The 18397-nt window shown below is 44.1% G+C and overlaps 2 protein-coding genes across 2 annotated transcripts; both read right to left on the reverse strand.

Moving 5' to 3' along the window:
- Positions 1-1526: 1526 nt before the first annotated feature.
- ddx6 (DEAD (Asp-Glu-Ala-Asp) box helicase 6) lies at positions 1527-7534 on the reverse strand. The gene is made up of 14 exons (XM_088300588.1): positions 7400-7534; positions 5996-6602; positions 5849-5912; positions 5310-5414; positions 5091-5220; positions 4432-4578; positions 4264-4358; positions 4050-4172; positions 3107-3235; positions 2886-3002; positions 2696-2759; positions 2370-2471; positions 2103-2282; positions 1527-1812 (listed from the first exon to the last, which is right to left on the reverse strand). Exons 2-13 carry the CDS (start codon positions 6190-6192, stop codon positions 2107-2109), a joined length of 1449 nt encoding a protein of 482 aa, XP_088156714.1. The 5' UTR covers positions 6193-6602; positions 7400-7534; the 3' UTR covers positions 1527-1812; positions 2103-2106.
- Positions 7535-9787: 2253 nt separating this feature from the next.
- bcl9l (bcl9 like) lies at positions 9788-18397 on the reverse strand. Its single transcript, XM_088301080.1, is given in 8 exon segments — positions 9788-11628; positions 11799-12053; positions 12150-14505; positions 15031-15115; positions 15213-15384; positions 15854-15976; positions 18045-18357; positions 18359-18397. Coding segments are annotated over 8 exon segments (4515 nt in total). The 3' UTR covers positions 9788-10456.

Consider the following 18397-nt stretch of genomic DNA (forward strand, 5'->3'; position numbering starts at 1 on the left):
CAATTTTTTCCACACACAAAATCCCTCCCGCCCACCCCGCCAATTAGCCAAATTGGATGGTTGAATTCTTCTGGGGCCAACGTGAGAAACGAGCAGGAAGGGGGGGAAAATTGCCATTCTGACCCAACGAGGACGGGAAAGGAACATTTTGAAACAGTCGCTGTTGGTCAGAACAGTCCTAAGAGCATCTTGCCACAAGAGGGAACCCAAACTTTCCACAAAGGCTCCGAGGAGCTTTTGTGCAAAAATCGGGTTTTTCCATGAGGACATATAACCAAACCCCCCACACAGAACAAACAAAAGGGCAGAAATATAAGCCAGTAACTAAGTCCAAGTTTGCAGTCCAAGCCATTTGTCGCCCGTCATAGCCATTCCCCTCAGTTTTTCTTGTTTTGTTTTGAAGGAATCTTCTACAGCAATATGTTCATGTTGGCGTGGCAGGTACAAAAAGCTGTCCGTGTTATTGCCTGAACTCAACTCTGTGCATTGTAAGTGCCAACCTGTGCTGGGTTGCTTTATTGTTGTTGTTTTTTCTTTTAAACGTGTCATCGTGCAGAGTGAATTCCTGCTACATTTTCTTTTTCCCCAGGTAAGATGCGTCACTGATGCTTCTCCACACGACATTCTTGTTGAAAACAAAATAGGCTGCTGCCTTCGTCCTTGTATGGAACACGTCGGGGCTGGGGGGAACCAAAGCATCCGCCAAGCAAATCCGCACTGCAGCGAGTCGGACGATACAATCCAAAAATCGCATGACTAATCAATTTAAGTTCAACTTTCAATTATGACACTTGGCCTCAATGGCACTTCATGCACAAGGGGGTCTTTTGCTTTCGATTCTTAATCATTCTGCCATTTCTAAAATTATAAATAAAGTCACAGGCCAATAGGCAGTAATCAAACAGTCCCTCCAGTGCCAACAAGTATGTGTGTGTGGGGAGGGTTGGTATTGTTGCAGCCAGCTTTCTTAACTTGTCTTAAAACAATCTTAAAAATTAAGGTATATACACAGGCTCACAGAGTTAAGTACGGCCATCCATAGGAAAGTGAGCAGGGTGGGGTGGGGGTCAAAAAAAAAAAAGGGAAAAAAAGTCTCCACTGGTTGAGGAATCCTCATGACTCTCGATGTTGATTGGCTGCACCATCATCCAAATTTTGCTTTGCTGCTGAAGACAATTTGAGGAAAGTGGCGGGCTCTTCTTGAAGCAAACGTTTTTGTCAACTCAAAATAAATGGACCGTCTGGCTTTTCTTGTTAGATTAAAAAAAAAACTCCTGCCTTCTCCATCCGTTGGGGGAGGGGGAGGGTGTGGATCCAAGTGTGTCCTGCAATGTTAAGCCAGACTGAAGCGCAGCAGGCCCCCGGACAAGCAGAGATGAAAAAGTGGTTATGATTGATGACGACGAGGGTTATTACTTCACAACGAGTAGGACTGCTTCTTAAGGCACTTCATACAAAACGGTTCCAAAACAAGAAAAAATAAAGATGGCAGATGGAGGTTGTTCTTTTTTTGGGGGGGGGGGGGGGTGGCAGGGAGGCGGGGGGGGGGGGGTGCTGGCTTCATGGAAAGAGTCAGCTCTGCGTGCCGGGATATCCCGTCCACTTGGTCCCGCACTTTCTTCATGGGGAGAGGGCGTGGTAGGAAGGGGGTGTCGTCTTCAGTGCAAGCGGTGCAGCATTGAGCCCTGTGAAAAGGGAAGAGTTCTTCCAAAACGCATCCAATAACTTTCACATTCCTGATGTAGGCATAAAAAAAAAAAAATCCAGGCTGAGGTGGGTGGGGGTCCAAAGGGGGATGGAGGATGGGCTTATCTGTGAATGACAAAAGAAAAAAAGTTTGAAATTTAGTCTTATTTATATACGGGGCAGACCATTTACAATCCCACGTTACAAGACATTAGAAAGACAATTTAATACTAATTAAGAATTTGTTTTTAGATTGATTGAATGCTCAGGACTGGGAAGGTAAGGCAGGGCATTTTCAAACAAAAGGAAACTCAATTTGCTTCACATAATTAAGGACAACACCTACAAGACTTTACAAACAACAATCAAAAGCAAAGCAGAGAAAGTAGCTTCCAAAAATGATGGCGTATACTCACTGGCTCATGGCTTAACTTCTTCACCGCTCTCGCTGTGGTATTCGGCCACATACAAGCTCTTGTCGATGATGCCGGGGATGGGCTTGATCTCGGTTCCCAGCTGCTCTTCGATGCCTTTCAGGTTGAAGCGATCGTCATACGTGATCAGGTTGATGGCCAGACCCAAGTGTCCAAAGCGGCCTGAGGGATGAGCGTGAGGTTTAATGCTTGCTTGCTTTTTGTTTTTTTTTAACATAAAGGAGGTGAAGGCTACAAGCAAGTTCTCACCAGATCTGCCAATGCGATGAAGGTATGTCTCTCCCAGCTTCGGGAAGTCAAAATTAATCACAACATTCACAGCTTGAATGTCTATGCCTCTTGTGAAGAGGTCTGAAAGAAAAAAAAAAAAAAGTACATTCTTATTTGACCAGCGTCCCGATGAAACTATGCAGCACACAATGACGTAATGTGATTATTAACTGATATGGCAACAGGTGTTATTCAAACATGTTTTACTGTAATCAAGATGCTAGCTTGCTTTGGCTTGTTAGCTTCTGAGTCCCTTCAACTCGAGTAGAAAAGTATTTAACAATCCTACAAGGTGGGCTACTCACCAGTGCAGACGAGATTTCGACAGAGGCCGTTCCGGAAATCGTGGAACACGCGGTTGCGATGTTCCTGGACGGAAAGAGAAGAATTCAACTTGAAAAACATTTGCTTTCAAGACTGACTGACAAGCTTCAACAAAGGAATCAGTTTATAAAAAACAATTGCATATGGGGAGAGAACCAACTGCGCACCAACCTGTCTCATCTTTGCATGAATGTAGAAACACGAATAACCGAGTTGAGAGATCTTCTTGGCAAGGAGCTCCACTCTCTGAGAGGAGTTGCAGAAGATTATAGACTGGTTGATCTGGAGCTAGAAGACAAGTGACAAACGTCGTTACATTCAAACTTTTTTTTTCTTTTAATATTAATAGAAGTGCTTTTTGTGTCAAAATGAACCAGAAGAGTCAGTCTTACCCTGGAGAACAAGGTGTTGAGGCAATGCACCTTTTGCCTTTCGGTGACATAAGCGTAATACTGAGTCACACCCTTGAGAGTGAGCTCCTCCATGAGGTTGATCTCGTAGGGCTTCTGTAGGTGCGAGTTCTACAATCACAGTGAAACATGATTCGTAATAGACGCAGCATGAGAGGGCAAATGAAACCACCTTTGTCAATTACTGCCATAAAAAGGAACGTGTAAGCTTTAACCACCTACTAGAGCTCCGACGTAGATGTGTGCTTTAGCCTAATTAAGTTTAATTGCATCGAAAGCAAAGCTGACTCGAGAGCCAAGGCACCATCTGACCTGACTGGCTGAGCGTGTGGAACAGTCACACACACATTTGGCCAACAAAAACTTGGGCACATTTGGAAAGTAGGAAGGAGAGTTGGGAAAATGACAAATAAAAAAAAAAAAAATAGGACGAGATCAAAAGTGCTAATATTTTCGCAGTTCCCATGCTGAAAATAGAACTTAAGTACAGGAATCAAGTGTTTTTCTGGTAGAAAATACATTTACCGTGCATTAAAAAAATAATAATTTACACAAATTTCAATGGCCGCGTGTGTGGGAGGATTACCCAAGATTTAAACAATGAAAAAAAAAAACACTATTCATCCCTTACTACATATTCTCAACACTACCTTTTGTGCTTGGAATTTTGATATACATTCAAAGCAGATAGGAGGCGTATTTGAAGACATTTTAATGATGGGTGAAAAATTTGCGACACAATCGCGGGTTGTAGTGAATAAAAGACCATTGTACTGGTGCAGCAGCTGACCAAATACAAATCCTATGCATCATCCAATGAGATTAAACCAAGTATAAAAGTGTAATACCCGTGCTTTTTTATTTCTAAAAGAAACCTGAAGAGTGCACTGGTCCATTCAACATGATGCATCATTCATGAACATACCATAAACTTCTGCACGCTGAGGGGGAAGGTAGCAGAGTAAAGCAAAATCTGTCGCTGTTTAGAGAGGAAGCCCAGAATCTCTTCCATCATGACCACAAAATCCTGAGACAGGAGTTTGTCAGCCTGTTGGGAAATAAGATGAGGAACAGCGTATTAAAAAAAAAAAGAATTCATCAATGCGGCTTGACATGAAAAAATGAAGAGTGCATCCCACCTCATCCAGAACAATCATCTGAACTTGACTGACTTTGGCCACTCCTTTCTTGATGAGGTCTAAAATCCTCCCTGGGGTGGCGATGACCACATGAACTGGGAAAGGAGAAAAATAAATTTACGCTCATATAAATGCAACCGAGTCTTGCCTGGGTGTTAAAAGTGTTACCAGTTTCATCCAGTCTCATGATGTCATCGCGTAGGTTGGTTCCACCCGTGGTCGCCATCACCTTCACTCCACCCATGTGTTTGCTGACCTGGATACATATTTGGCTTACTTGCAGAGCCAGTTCTCTGGTGGGCACTATCACCAGTGCTGGGGTGGGAGGACAAGAGATTACAGTCACACATCTGTTGCTGACAAAATATCCATTTTGTATCAGTACAGTCGGAGAGGGCGAATGCGCATTTGTGTTCAAGTGCAAATCTGACGTTTCATTATGAATTTGATTTTAAAATAATGTAACTGACCAATTAGTAAGGGAATATATTTTAAAGTAGGGGGGAAAAAGTTTGAAATGTTTTATTATTTCCAATAAATTATTTAATGGAATTAATTAATTCAAATACATTAACGTACTTAATGAGGGAAACGATAAATTAATGCAACAAAAATGATAATTTTACAATTCAGTAATTTTCACTATTTTTTTTCAAGTTACCATTTAAAATAAATGCAATGTGTTTAAATATGTAGAAAGATGTTACACAAAATTATCAAAGCATTTAATGAGAAAATTATTTTAGAAAGGGAACTTTTTTTTTGATTAATGCAGAAATATTACATGGCCCTGACGAACACACTTATCGTGCATTTAAGTTGCCCACCTTGTATATAGTCCCTATTCAGGTCAATGCGTTCAAGTAAGGGAATGAGGTAGGCTCCACTCTTCCCTGTGCCGTTCTTGGCTCTGGCCAAGATATCCCTCCCGGACAATGCGATGGGAATGCTTTCCTCCTATGAGAAGCAGCGAAAAAGGATACTTTGATGCGTCGCTCACCATCGCGGCATCAAGATAACATCAAACATTGGAGGAGAAAATGCACCTGAATGGGGGACGGCTTTTCCCAGCCCATCTCAAAGATGCCCATGAGCAGCTCCCTCTTTAGGCAGTAATCTTCAAACTCGTTGCCTTTTGTTGCCGTCACATCCTGTGGGGCACCAGTAAACGTAATCATTAGCAACCAGAAGCTCATCAGGTCACTCAATTAATGTTCAGTACACATTTGCACTTCACTAATCATAATCGAGCTGTTTGTGCGCTTTCTGAAACACCGTAAAATGCTGCCAAAGTCCCGTCTAAACAGAACTATTTTGAAGTGATTCATTTGGACTGGGATAAGCTTTTATTTTGGGGAGGAGCCAAGCTTAGCCTAGGTTATTTAAATATGTAAACCCACATTTGTATTGCACCCCCTAAATTTACTATGGGGATACAATTGCTCTCAAATGATAAGCATCCTGGAATGGAAATTGATTAGCCTTATCAAAATAAGTACTTTTACAAGACTTTAGTGAGATGTAACGAGAAACTCTCCTGAAAGTTTATGCAAAGTTTCAGGATAAAAAAAAAATAAATACAAACCGAAGTTCTCATCCTCATGTCCTTTGGGGGTAACTTCAAATTTTTCTTCCAGTCATCTCCAGGCCTGCAACAGTCCAAACTCTCGTGAGAAATGATCACATGGAAGCACGAATTTGTCATGTTACCAACTTTGCCAGAGTAACTTACTTGATGACAGCGTTAGTCGCGGGGGCTGTCTGGGCATTACCATTGTTGATTGTGCCTTTCATCTGGTTTAGTGGCTGTTGGGGACCTCCTCCACCGCCGCCACCTGGCGCTCCGGCCGGCTTCACAGAGCTCCGGAGCTGTCCGTTCTGGTTCGACAAGCCCAAGATGACCGGGTTCTCCGTCCTGGCAGTGCTCATGTTTGTTCCTTAACTTCTTAGTCCAATAACAATGAAGCTCACGTGAGGAGTGAATCCACTCAGCTGGAAACACTCACAATTAAACGTAGTCCGACCCTCTTGGGGTTGTGTTTGCTGTACAATGTGTCCAAATACTTATGCCTGCCACTAACTACACAACATTGCCGTTTCTGGGACATGAAGCGAAAACGTCTCTTCAGTTTGTTTGTTTGTTTTTTAAACAGATTTCTGTTGGGAATGGGGGGGGGGGGGCTTGAGCAGTTCAATTTGAGTGAGTTTGACAGCAGGTGTTTGGAATCCAAACTCCAGGAGGGCTGAGCTGGCTTTTCAAGTACAGGCCGACTTGTTCAAGCTGGCCATCTCAGGGAGCTCAGAGCTGCTGTGTCCTCTTTGTCGGATTTATATCAACCCTAAAGCACAAAAGTAGTCAGTCGTACAGCATATGACCAAAAACAAGTAAATTGTGTGCGAGTATAACCCCGGCGGTAGCTGCTAATGACACGGAGCCCAAGGATAATATATATATATACACATTCAAAATAATACAGACAATACCAAACGGGCCTGTACAAGCTATCAATATGCTTCGTCGAACTAGTTGTGGGAGAGTTCCGTTTACATAGCCAGTAAAATTCTGTCTCGACTATTTAAATGAAACAATCATTTCACCATTACAAGAGTCGTATCTACGAAAAATGCTCTAGTTAGCAGCTACCGCCAAACCCTAATAACGTTCAGAGGGGAGTCACGCACATTAAGACTTTAGACGTAAAAACGGAATAAGTATCAGACGAAACAAAATAGGCCACGACGGTAAAAGATATTAAATGTTTAGCTGGATTGGAGTTTGGAGAATAAACGATGACGTAGGTGCTGCTAGCGCCGCAAAATTAGCTTGGCGTTTTGGAGAAGTCGCCGAAACATGAGTGTTCTTTTTAAATTATTGTCAACATTAAGTCGGTAATGGGTGTTACAAGATTTCGAGAGGTAACGTGGTTCGGCTTTTGTCTTAATTAAAAAAAAATCAACACTAACGTTCAACGTCACCGAGTGTTCGCAAGCTACCTAGTTGGCTAGATTGCTAGCTGACCGGCTAACGACGGCGAAGTACGATATTAAATGTTCCCGAACAACACGGCAAGGATGACTCGGGCGTACAGAGGAGGATTTAACGCATACATAACGTCCGAGCGCAGTCGCTCGTTACCTCGGATATGCGAAGTAAATCGTCGTTTTTTTGTTTTTCCTTATTTTTAAGCTTTGTCAAATGGTAGCGGAGAGCACGAATGAGGCTTCTTCTCATCTGAGCTTGCAAGATGGCGTCCACTCGTATTTGAGCCCGCCTCCCACCGCCACGATCAGCTGATTTCATTTCTAATCTCTTTAAAATTATTTATGTATTCAACTACTTCTAGATATATCATATCCTAAACAGTTTACTCCTCTATTTCTGGGACGCGTAAATGTACCGCATCGAATGTAGCCGTCGCGGTTGTGTTTTTTACACTTTGGCCTAAAAATGACGTCACCTCCGAGACGTCACTGAGCCAGGGTAACAATTGCTGTATGTAACGCAATAAGTTTGAACTCCGTGACCCCTCAATCACTTTGATTAACTTTTCAAAAGCTACTTACGTGCCATTCTAGGTGGCCCCAATAAATTTCTACGCACGTGCCTGAATTTGCCCTGGTCAAAATGTATTCAAGACACTTCATTAGGTACTCTAACCCACTGTTTACCAAATATAATTTAACACCTGATGATCTCTGAAGTCACCCTAATGTGCCACAGCACACTGCCCCAAACTAAGTGATGCACAAACTTTTTACACTCACAATTTTCATACCAGAGTATCACCAGTGTGACATACTTTAAAATAATCTTCATTAAAAATGTGGTTCAGGAGTATTTTGTAGTGTATTTACATTGAACACACTGTGATATAGTAACATAGTTAAAATACTTTCTTTCCATATCGTGTTTAGCTATCTATCCATGTAGTTTGAACATTTAAGTAATGCGCTCACATACCACAGGGGGGAGCCCGTGTACCACCGGAGATACGAGTGCAACATATTCGAGAACCACCGCCACCGCTGCATAATTGAGAGCAATGGAGCAAAAATGACAGGCGTTGTCAAAGGTACTTTCACACAGTTGCTTTCTTTGTGTCTTGATCTTTGTGCCCATTTGGTTGGCATGAAATCCATCATCACCACATCGCGAAAAGGATTCCTTTTTGTCTTTGTAACAAGAACTTCAATAGCATGATGGGTTCCGATCACATTGTGACACGTGTCGTGGCTTTTCAATAAATGGGTAGATTGCTTTTGTTCTCACTGTTTTTATCTGCAGAATAAAAACCTAAAATCATGTAATTGTCAACTAACACCTATGCATACTCAATTCTTGTCATTTTTCAGGAGAATTAGTCAAAGTTCTATGGCTGCAATGAAATCTGTGCGGGATTTAAAGGCTATGGAAAATATTACTTTTTCCCCATTTTACACAGAATTTGTGTATTTACTTAAAATTTGTCATTTTTCCAAATATATTGATAGAGGACTTGAATTTTAATAGATTATATTGCATGAACCTTCACTCACAACTGGGAAACTGTTATCATTTTTCACAGGTTGGATCCTGATCACTGTCAGTATCATCAAGGTTTAAGTGGCACACTGGATTACCACCTTCACATCAAAATTGGAAATAAACTAAGACTTATGCCGGCATTTTGTCTGTCCATCTCTGCACCTAATTTACAAAAGAATGTTTTTTTTATGTACAACTCTTGTATTGGATGTCTTTTGAAATTGCAGGTTTACATTTGTTTCAAATGGTTCATTCTGTTGGTGATGGCCAGAAGAGTCTTCACACCAAAAGTTATTAAGGCTTTCATTTATTTGACTGCAGCCGTGTCCCGTTGTCTGCGTTTATCAAACAGCAACTGCTATCCCAAGTAAAACCCAACATAGAGATTCTCACGCTTCCATTTCTTTTAGACTTCTATTAAAACACAGTTATACAGAACAAGTGCAAACAATCACAAATTGCATCTTATATACAGCAGGTATATATTATGTCATCATATTATATATATATATATATATATATATATATATATATATATATATATATATATATATATATATATATATATATCTTTGCACAACAGTTTTGGTAGCTGGAGAAATAAAATAAATGAAAAACAAATATAAATTTTAGGCACTCCTCCGCCTTGTGATTTCCGACAAACAAGCACATCTCAGAAATGTACATACTTTAAATTTTTTTTGTTCCTTTTTTTTTTGCTTTTTATAAGAAAAGCTCTTCAGATTTTTGATATCCAACAATTTTACAGTGCTTTTAAATATTTCAAAGTATAAATCAGTAGCAAAGCTTGTTACTGATATTTGTAATTTCTCTTCTCACGCCCCCCCCAAAAAAATACAAGTGAGAAAAAAAGAAAAAGGCGTAGGCACGCTAATCCGTGCAGAATTTGTTCTTTTCATTTTCAAATGGCAATCCAAAACTTAACGAAACAATGATTTTCTTGTTACTTGTTTTTTAGTGTAACACAAAAACACAACCTGATTTTTTTTCTTTTTTTTATAAATGTTAGCGTCCAAATAAAAATAGAAAATAGGGAAAAAAGAATCAGTCCACAAGATTGAATATGATTTACATGAATAATTAGTTGGGTTTGTGAGACCTGGAAATCTGGAAACAAGCATTACTTAGAAAAGATAAATTAGCTTGTTTGCCACCACAGTCTGTCGGGACCATGATTACAATCCATTACCCATATTCTATGTGTATTGTGTATCATATGTGAAGTCTTAAAAATAGAAATTTGGTATCAAGGAAGTCCAATGAAGCGATACACTTAACAGAGGTGGAGCTATTTTTTTTGCCGGGGAAGCTGGTGGATCTTACGGAGTATGTGTACAATTTTCGAGCATTTTTTCCAAAATAAATCCTCAGTAAGCCATTTATTTCCAAATCTTAAGATGTTAAGATGAGTTTGAAAGTGTTTTGGGAACATGGTTTGAGGTATGTTTACACGGTCGGCAACTATAAATATATATATATTTTTTGGGAGGGGGGGCGTCAATTACTCGCATTTTCATTTTTTCTGTTACACTAAAAAAACTAAATAATGAGTGCCTTTCTCGTCATTCGATTGCCAATTAAAACGGAAGGAACGAATGATTCGTGGATTCCAAAAAGGAGACGCTTGTCCAGGCTGTGTCGGGAGGATCAAAAAGGCATGTTGGCCATACCGCCAGGACCGTAACCAATGGGGCTGTCCAGAGACATCCCCCGCTGTCTGAGAGACTGAGGTCCCATCATTCCAGTCTGTGCATGGGATGGGCCCATCAAGGGCCCCTGGGGGGACATTAAAGCACCCTGGGGGCCAAAGGGGTCTCCCGACATGGGCATGTTGCGCTGCTTGGCCTGCATCATCATCACGTTTTGCCGCGCCATCAAGTTGTGCTGGTGCTGCTGCGGTGACATCATTCCCGGGTAGGGACCAGACGGATGGTGGAGAAGACTGTTGGCCATCATGGCTTGCTGCTGCTGCTGGGGAATCACGCCTGTCCTTCCCAATATGTGTCCTGGCGGGCACATGGGGCCCATGCCCGCGCCGGACACCATCCCCCTGGCGTCCCCTTGGAGGACGGACAAGTTTTGGCTGAGTCCGCCGTGCCCCTGGTGAGGAGGAAGCTGCTGCTCGGCCATCATGTTCTGTAAATTGGCCAAGTGGGGGTTGGATGACGAGATGTGTGGAGGACCAGAGGAAGACAAGTGTTTGAGGAGCTGCTGGGGAGGTGGATGCTGTGACCCGGGCCCCTGGTTTGGATTCTGGTGCGGTTCGCTCTTGGGGAAATACTGCAGAGTGCTGCTGGGCTTATCGGAGGGAATGATGCGGGACAGGTCGAACTCGGGAATCCCAGAGTGGGTCGGTCGGATGACTTCACTTAGATCCGGGCCATCGCCCATGGGGAGAGGTGGAAATGACTCTGAGGGGTGAGGGTGGCGTTGGTGGGGGTCTTTACCAAGCAGGTGCAGCTGCTGAGCTGGGAGAATGTCATCACCGGACTGAGAGAAGTTCTGCGACATTCTGCTGATAGGTGAGCGTATACGGCCGTGAGACGACGGCTGCATGCGGGGGAAAGCCGTCATCTGGTTTTGAGACATCGGTGAGACATTGCAAGGACCAAGGTCATCACTTCCTCCCACCATCATGGTGGAACTCATAAGAGGAAGGCCCATTGGGTTCGGGGAAGACAGCACAGGTTCCGAGGAATCGTGGGATAGTTGCTGCTGACCTTGGCTTGGTATTCCCACGGGGCTTTGGGAGTCACTTTGGGCACCAATGGAACTCTGGGAGACCAGCATCTGAGATGTCGGCGGGTTCCCAATGTTTCCTGTTGGTGTAACAAAACCAGCATGTTAAGATGAGACTGCTATTCACATTTTGCCAGCATTTTTTTGGGCACCATATTCCAAACTTTGTCCACTGAACTGTTCAAAATTCCGAGAGTTTTACACCAATTAAATGAAAACTTAATCGATGTGTGTTTTTTTGGGTTGATACCTCCAATGCTGACACCGGGCAGAAGAGGTCGATCGGGCAGCATCTCGTCATCAGAGGTTGATATCGTCTTGATTGCGTCGTGGTAAAGGGGAGTTGAGCTGGGCAGGGCGTACTTGGACATCTGAGACATGATCAGCGACAACGGATTCTGTGTTTTGGGGGCATCAGGCGACGCCGCAAATGTCATATTTGGATTCATCGAGCCTGGTTGGCTACTTGGGGTGGAGGTGGAACTTCTTGGGGGGATTGAACGTCCTGCAAAAAAAAAAAAGACATCAAAATAAATGTCACCAAAAGTTTTAGGAAAAATGGTGCCTTAAGCTCATCTCTGAAAAATCTTTTTTAATGCACCTGTCTCAGAATGGCTTCCTCCGTTGCCTGCAGCCCTCACACCGGACAGACCACCTGGACTTGAAGGGTCTGTTTTCGGAGACATCCATGCAGGAGAGCCCATAGCCATAGCTGGGGATTTAAGTCGTGCAGGTGAGATAGATGGAGAGTGCAAGTCGTGGTTCGAAGACCCCATTATCTGGGGCGATTTCATGGAAGTAGAGCAAGGTGTCCCCGCTCCAGAAGCAGGAGGGGGAGGGGGGTGAGGACCTGCAGGTGCAATAACCGACGGTGACTTCTGCCCTGGAGCAGACGGAGAGGGAAGATGAGCTGATGTCTCTCGATGAAGGGATGGTGAATTGAGCTGGTGAGGATGCGGGACCGTAGGAGAGGCCAGCGGGTGAACATTGACTGATAAGTCGGTAGGATGTCGGGGACCAGGACCCACTCCTCTGAGGTCACCGGTAATTGGCATATGACTGAGCCGAGATGTAGCTCCCATCTGATTACGAATCTCCTGCTCAGCCCTGAACATCTCGGGACCAGGCTGTTGAGGATATGGCCCTTCGCCCGCGCCACCGGAGAAAGGGCCTTGTGATGGAAAACGAAAAGGTCCCTCAGGTCCTGAGACCATTCCCATGTTTCTTCTTTCATTTTGTGATGCTCGTATTCTTGCAATCTCCCCAGAACTGAAGAACTCACTTATAGGGCCCGCTCGTCCTGGGCCCCTTCTGAGCTTTTGCGACAGAGTCATATGTTGCTGCTGAATATTCATCTGTGGGTTCATGTTTATTGAAAGGTTGCCCCCTAGAGGAGAGTCGATTAAATCTCTAACCTGAGGCCCTCCTCCAGGAGAGCCCATCATATCCCGAGAACCAGGAAAGTCCATTGGATCCCCTTGATTGGAAGGTGGACCCCTGCCCATACCCAAATTGGAAAAGTCTGTCCCCCCAGGATTTCCCATCATTCTTGATCCCATATTGCCCTGTTGCTGCTGTGCAATAATCCGGTCAAGTTCAAGCCTCGGAAGAACCTGCATCTGCCGCTTCTCCGTAATGCGGAATAATTCCTCACGGGTTAAAAGATGTTCTGGGTCGTCTTGCAAATGTTGAGGAGGGTAGCAAGCGTGGAATGGAGCGCCACCGTCTATGTTGTTGGGCATGTTATCAAGCCAAATCCCTTGCCGAGTCGGCCTTTGGGGTCCCAGACCATCAACAGGTAACATCGCCCCTGGACTGCCAGGAAACCCTGCTCCACCTGGAGGCATTCTCGGCATCTGCGCAAGGAACTTTGGACGTCCGGGTCCTTCTTGTTGCATGCCCATCATTCGTACATTTCCGGGCATTCCTCCTCCCATGATATTCCCAGAAACCCACTGTTGATCTCCAGGCTTGCTGTGATATGGGGGAGGGGGTCCCCGGATCATCATGGGACCTCCATGCAAGCCCATCTCAGTCATCATCCTAAAGTGCTGCGGATTGTGAATTTCCTGTTGCCTCCTTTTCTCCTGGTAGTACTCTTCTTGGAGTTTCCGCCATGCGATTTGTTCTTGGGTCAGCCCCTCCGGTCCAAGTAAGGGGCCCATGTCTAAGCCAGGTGAAGATAGCTGATGATGAGGGTGCTGTGGTAGATTCTGGTGAGGGTCCATTTCCGGGCTGTGCGTGGCAGCGCTGAGCGACTGCGTTTGAGACATTATGGACTGCAGTGGTTCTTCGAATTTCTTCATGGTTCCCAAAGAGGCCAAAGCGGACAGCGCCATGCTACCGCTGCTGCAATCTCCAGTGTTTGTACCGTTGTCGCCATCCTCCAGAATAACACCTCGATGGCTACTGTTGTTAAGGACGTTGGAAGCGTTATTTGTAAGGTTACTGTTGGAACCCCCCATGTCGCCATGAGGGCTCGCTCGGGCTCCAGTGCGTAGAAATAGCCTCTCAATGTCCCTCAGAGTCTGCAGAGAACGCTCCCTGTGTTCCAGCTGCTCCTTGGAAAGACCGCCTGCATTCCCAGGGCCGCTTCTCTGTCCTGTGTCGCTCTGTAAATGCGCAGACAGGATGGAAGGACTCCCCGATGGAGACAGACTAGCAATGGGAAGACCCTCACCGTGTACAGTTCCTGAGACGGGGCCTAAAGGTGTGCCTCTACCGTCTCCCTCTGGCCTATGGGAGATGATGGAGTTACTAATGGAGATGCCACCGTGTCTGGTCCGAGGGGAATCATTGTCAGAGTGGCCCCCTGATGTGGGCGTTCCCACCGCAAGTGAGGAGACGCCGCCTCCTGCAGAGTTGGGTCGCGGGGTTGCACTTTTGGATTTAGGGGTGCCTGCGGGCGGAGAGGCACTGGAGTTGACCTTCTCTGCGATTCTCGCCAGTGCATGGACCTGTGTCAAATAAAAATAACTTTTTATTGATGATTGTGATTTCCTCAAATACAGGTGGTCCTTGTTTTATGACACGTTCACGTTCCTGCGAGTGCATTAGTTTTTATTTTGTTTTGAGGTTGTTTTTTAGGTTTTCTCAGTTTTCACAGAACAGCTTTGTTAGTTTTTATTCGTTTACTTTTTTTAATTTAGTTTTAGTATTATTTTTTTGCTTTAAAAAAAACATTTAACTTGTGCGCAAGATTAAAAAAAAGACCAAGGTAAGTGAAAGTGAAAATTCCACAAAATATTATTTTAAGACATTTTGATAATTGGGGTACAGTTTACAGTTTAACAGTCCACAGACTTTGAATTCCAATAAGTGCAGTGCACACCGCTTCTTTGCCATGTTGCCAACTTGGAAAGTGGATTTGTGTCTTCAAAGAACATTTAAGTATGCAACCCGGTTGACTAGTGTTCCTCAGTATGGCTCCCAAAAATGTGTGAAGTACAACTGTACATCTGACGTCAATGTCGTTGGCTCACCTGCTCTAACTTTGTTCGTGGCACAGTTTGCTGGTGAAACTGAAGAATGGAATCCATCTTTCCTTTCATTACTGCCTCTGCAGCACTGTCAAAGCAACATTTCAAAGAATGAGTATCAACAAATCGCAATCTCTACTCTAGTGCTTGAAGGTTTTCTTTTACGTCTGTAAATGGTGGCTTACCTGTTGGCCATGCTGGTTGTGAAGACATACAACTGCTGCGAGGACTGAGGAGCAGGTGGTCCTGGCTTCAGTCCAGGTCCTGGTCTACAAGGCATCACAGGCTCAGAGGTGGCGGCTGCCGCAGGCGGGTGATCAGGTTGTCCCTGCCTGGGTCCTGGCAGCACTCGCTCCCCTACAAGAAAAGCAAAAAACAAAATAAATTAATTTATTTTTATTTATTTTTTTTTTTTTGGGGGGGTCCTCTGAATCACTTCTGTGACGGTTCTGACGGTTCACCACCGTTCTCATTTTTCTCCATTTGTGGTTAATGGCCTTTGGCATGGTGCCCCGGAATCCAAAAAGCCTTGGAAATGGCCTTCTAAACCTCGTCAGACATTTTGTTTCTCATCTTCTTGAATTACTTTGGATTGGGGAATGTCTCTTTTTGAATTCTTGCAGCCAACTTCACTTTTGTTTTCTTGAATCAACAACAATGGAACTGAACTCATCTTAATAAAAATTATATTTGCTTGTTTTGTCTTTGCGAGAGGTTAAAATTGGCCAAATAATCCCAATCAGAATACGTCCCCCCAAAAAGCAGAACTCAGAAAGGGGGCTACTACTTTATTACAACACCATAAATGAAACAATCTCGGACTTACGTTGAGTCGTCGAACGTGGCTTGTCTTCGTCGTCCTCCGTGTCGGGTCCGGAGCACCATTCATCTCCACTGTATGGTTGCTTCTTCTCCAGAACACAACGACGCTTACTGCGTGTTACACCCTCTTCAACACACATACAGAAAAAAAATTGTGAGAATATTTATTATTCTAAAAAAATAAATAAAACAGTGTGCCACCAGTACCCATAGAAACTGCATGTAGAAACCCAGGGCCAAACTCCACAAATGAAGGCTACAGATGAGATTAAAACCCAGAACCTCCCAATTTATTCCGTCAGTGTTAATCGCATGTGAGCAACACAATTGATTAAACATCACATCGTAACGACGTGACAGTATCACAATTCATTTTGCCTCTATATTTACAAGTCTGGCGGACAGCTGAGTCTGGAAGGTGAAAGGTGTGGGGTTTTTCCGAATTTAGTTTTATCACGCAACAATTATCATCTCTCTGTAGTTGTGTGACATTTAGGAATGTTAAAATGACTCTTAACCACTGCCCGGCTTTACATCATTTGTGGTATAGAAATGAAAACAACTTTGAGGTCAACCAACATCAGATCTTAAACCAACTGAAGTACAGCGACGACGCGATTAATACCCACAAAAGCCAGCAGAGGGAGCTCTTGCCGATTAAATGAAAGCGATGGCTTGTTTTCCTGCCAATGTTATGTTGCCAAGGGCTACGAGATTCTTTTCACAATAAAGTCAGCCATTGAGCCAATTTGTTTACCTTGGTCACTGGCCTTGTCTTGCTTTTAGCAGCACAGTGATGTGCAGCTCAGATGAAGGCAGGCTTGACCTTCACTTTCATTCCATTTTTCTGTTGAATGCAGTTACTTGAGAGTGCTATACTCACCTGCCACCTATTTTTATTTTTTTTACTTGAATGTACCAATGTTGGATGAAACCTCGGCTTCTAGCTACGGATTTCTTTTTTGTTTTGGGTTTTAAATGGCTTACCTTAACTATTGTGGCCAAGGGTAGAATCCTGCCTGATGGGTTATTGGGCTTTTTTTGTGCTGTAAATGCGTGATGTGGCGTAAGGATGCCGCATGCTAAACTAGAAAATGCATCACACATTAGTTGCTATAACAACTATTATGACAACTACTACTACTTTCTTTTGGCAGCTGGGAGGTAATGAACCAGAAGTATTGCAACCGCCAAAGGAAAGACAACAATTTTTGGGAACAAGATTTCGGGTGCCAGTCCGAGCTCCAATTTTAGTCGCACCTGACTATTAGCTGCATTTTTGGGGCAGGCTGGAAGAAATTAACGGCATTTCCATTCATTTCAATGCATAAAGATTTGAGAAGAGAGAGTTTTGCATTCCGAGCATGGTCCGGTAATTACTGAAAGCCGTATCTCAAGGCTCGTGCTCACCCGCGACGCGATGATGTTATTTGAAGAATTTTACAGTTGAACATTGAGTTGCATGAGACCCCAGGAACAAGTACACTAATGGCTCATTTTTTTCAACAGGGGGAACTCAAACAGGCTTGTGACCTCGTGAGCGAGGACGCAACACGTTTTCATGTGAAACACGTCATTGCCGCTATCAGGAGCCTTGGGGGAGTGAAGGGAGGAAATTCTGCCGCCTCAATGAAAGGTCGGGGCATTTTCTGCGCTGTTACGTTCACTTCCTGTCGTGGAGGAGGTGAAGAAGTCAGCGAAAGTTTTTGGTCAGATAGCGGGGTAAAAGGTAGTGGGGACCTTTGACACTCTTAAAGGCGATTTGATGCTTGATGCTTTGATGATTTTTTTTCCCCACAATTTCAAACAGTTTCAAATGTCTCATTAACACTTGACATTTACTTGTCACTCACATCTGTTTTAGGCGGGGAGGTTCAGTCCAATAAAAAATACAGAGTTTGGGTTTTCATACCTTGATGACATTTTCATTCATGGCAGCAACACTTCACTAAGCCGCCTAATTGCATTTTGTCAAGTATTGTAACGGATCTGTGCATGTGGCGCATGCAGCGTCAGCATCGCCAGACCAAACATTTGAGAAGCTTAGACTAATCTGGCGGGTCACACCCAGGCTGCCTTCCAGGTCAAGGCGGAGGGCTGTGCAATTAATTAATGAAATAAATAATTTCCCAAGATGCGTCCATTTGCCTCATGTTAAAATTGCAGGACATGCGGATATGAAAAATATGTCTCACCTGCTTTGGAATCAGCCTCCAGGCTTTTAGGAGCAGTGTGTCGTGGTTCACCAGAGTCCAGAGAAACGCTCCTCTCCCGCTTGCTTTTGGTTTTGAGCATTCCTCCGATGCTGCTCGCCGATTGGCCGGCGGCCTTCGGCCCGGGGTTGCTCTTGTTGACGCCATGACCCCCGGCACTGAGGCGACTCTTGGGGCCCAGGTGACCAGCGGCTCCCTGCTGCTGCTGCTGCTGCTGCTGCTGCTGCTGCTGCTGCTGCTGCGCCTGCGCCTGCAGGTTTACGGCGGCCATTTGAGCTCGTCCGTCACCGGTGACCTTGCTTGCCATGATTGGCCTGCTTATTGTCCGTGTGCAT

The sequence above is a fragment of the Idiotropiscis lumnitzeri genome, chromosome 7 (assembly GCF_059441095.1).
Source record: "Idiotropiscis lumnitzeri isolate Australia: NSW breed Sydney's pygmy pipehorse chromosome 7, RoL_Ilum_1.0, whole genome shotgun sequence".
Taxonomy (NCBI): Eukaryota; Metazoa; Chordata; class Actinopteri; order Syngnathiformes; family Syngnathidae; genus Idiotropiscis; species Idiotropiscis lumnitzeri.

What these genes read in the sequence shown, in the direction of transcription:
- ddx6 (XM_088300588.1), bottom strand. Translation starts at nt 6,192, where the DNA reads ATGAGCACTGCCAGGACGGAGAACCCGGTCATCTTGGGCTTGTCGAAC. An exon ending in GCGACTAACGCTGTCATCAA is followed by an intron (nt 5,913 to 5,995) that starts GTAAGTTACTCT and finishes GGACTGTTGCAG; the next exon opens with GCCTGGAGATGACTGGAAGA. An exon ending in TTCATGCAAAGATGAGACAG is followed by an intron (nt 2,760 to 2,885) that starts GTTGGTGCGCAG and finishes CTTTCCGTCCAG; the next exon opens with GAACATCGCAACCGCGTGTT.